The 1,899-nt window shown below is 45.8% G+C and overlaps 1 protein-coding gene across 1 annotated transcript in view; it reads right to left on the bottom strand.

Moving 5' to 3' along the window:
• HOXD10 (homeobox D10) overlaps nt 1–1,778 on the bottom strand; it is a 2,623-nt gene extending 845 nt beyond the window's left edge. The window contains exon 1 of the mRNA XM_010149496.1: nt 1,037–1,778. Coding sequence (XP_010147798.1) covers nt 1,037–1,778 — 742 coding nt within the window. The remainder of the gene's footprint in view (nt 1–1,036) is intronic.
• Between the last annotated feature and the right edge of the window lie 121 nt (nt 1,779–1,899).

Here is a 1,899-nt window from a genome sequence, read left to right as displayed (position 1 = left end):
CACAAATAGAGTCAACAACAATCCCCCGCCAGCCATCAGCTGAATTACACAGGCACACCTAGGAGCAAGGCATAGACTTTTTCCCAGCCAAAAAACAGATACACAAGAAATTAACACCGTCTGCCTCGGATTTCCCCCCCCAACCCCCATTTTCCTTTTAGATTTTTCCTTTTTCCCCACCAGAAAGAAATACGCCCCACATCAACCTAGACCTGGACTGTTACATTTAATTCAGATACAGAGAATTTCCATGCACACGTAGGGTAAAAATCGACCTAGAGGTTGCAAAGTACATTTTGATAGGAGAAAATTTCCCGTTTTGGCATTCTTCGACACAAGCCGTTCGAAAGGAAGGCTTTAGTGCACTTTTAAAGGGAAAATAAAAAACAGATTACCACCACCTTTAGCTTTCAATCGCATTTCAAAATACAGTTGCACTTTTGGAGACCAACCCAAGGTTAGTTATCTAAAGCACCACATTGAAATATTTCACCTTTGGACCAGGCAGATGGCCGGCTGCTGCTTTCTTTGTGCATTTGTTTCCAACTTTACCCAGCCTGGTAGCACCTATTCCTCACCTATTTAAATAGGATCGTAATTAACTTTACATGCAATCAAAACGCAGTAAGGTTCAGTGGGAAAAAAAAAAGAAATAATAATCATAAAAAGAAGAACAGCGAAATATTACTAGAGAAAAGTTGAGCTGGTCGTATTTTACAACCTCCAGACCTGCTTTTTTAGAGGTATGGGGCTGCTTTTGGCTGCTGCAGCGCATTAGGGAGCAGACGGCTATATTCCCCGCATCGCAGAGGCGGTCTGCATGCACGAGAGAGGCAGATTTCTACAGAAAATCTTTGGACCCTTTTACGTAGCATTTTTTGCCTGCCAAAATCTTCAGAGACACAGCACCTGCAGCCCGATACTCCTTAGCATTAAATGTGATGGCTGTGATGCTCGTTAGTATATTCGAGCGTGCTTTATGGTGCTGGCGTGTTGGAGTTACACCACGGCACGGCTTAAACTCGGTAATACAGACCTTTACTCTCCTTCTCCTGGACTTCTGGGCTGGACACGGAGCCTTCGGGCAGGCAGCTCCGCTCGTCTTGCAACGTGGACTTGGGCTCGGGACTTTCCACTTGAGAGACTTTAGCGGTGCTGTCTTGGTTGTTCGGGTTCTCATTCATTTTCTTTTCCAGCTGAAGTTGAGCAGATATCTGCGGTTTGGAGCTGCCGCGAGGGTTTAACTGTAACATTACAGTTGAACTCGTTTCAGGGCTATTATTGTACTCTTGGGTTTTCCCAGTGGCGTAGGTCTGGCTCAGTCTAAAATATCCTGGGACGGGAACCTCGGGGTTCTCAATGGGGCATGATTCAGACACCAGCCTCTGGTAGGAAGGGACGTCTGCAGAAATGAGTTTGGATCTCTTATCGGAATACATGCAGCAATTGCTTTCTTCTTTAATATTTGTAGTGAAGGAACAAGTGGGGACCTGCTGTGTAACAGGTTGCTCTATTCGACAAGATCTGTTCGGGTCTGTCCAAGTGTCTACTTGAGGTATATAAGGATGTACATTCATACCCATATTTTGGTGATTAACTTCTCTTTTAGCCAGAGACGGAAGCAGTCCACAGGTTTGCATCCCATACGTCCCAATGTCTGTGCTAGGTGGCATATACATGCTGGCGCTGTTGGAGTAGAAACTGTCACTCCTGCACGCACTGATGAGAGAATCTACTAAAAAAGTATTAGCGGCAGGAGAGCTGTTGGGAAAGGACATTTTGGGGCGGAATTTGAGGAAGAGAGATTGTGTCCTTTGTAGGCTGACATCTCTAGGAAAACATTCCCGTGTAATTGCGGATGCCTCCGCGCGACCACATGACAGCCGGGCCAATGGCAGC

The sequence above is a fragment of the Eurypyga helias genome, unplaced genomic scaffold (assembly GCF_000690775.1).
Source record: "Eurypyga helias isolate BGI_N326 unplaced genomic scaffold, ASM69077v1 scaffold33233, whole genome shotgun sequence".
NCBI classification, from domain to species: Eukaryota; Metazoa; Chordata; class Aves; order Eurypygiformes; family Eurypygidae; genus Eurypyga; species Eurypyga helias.
Note: the sequence above shows the minus strand (reverse complement) of the source record. Positions and strands in the feature narration are given on the sequence as shown.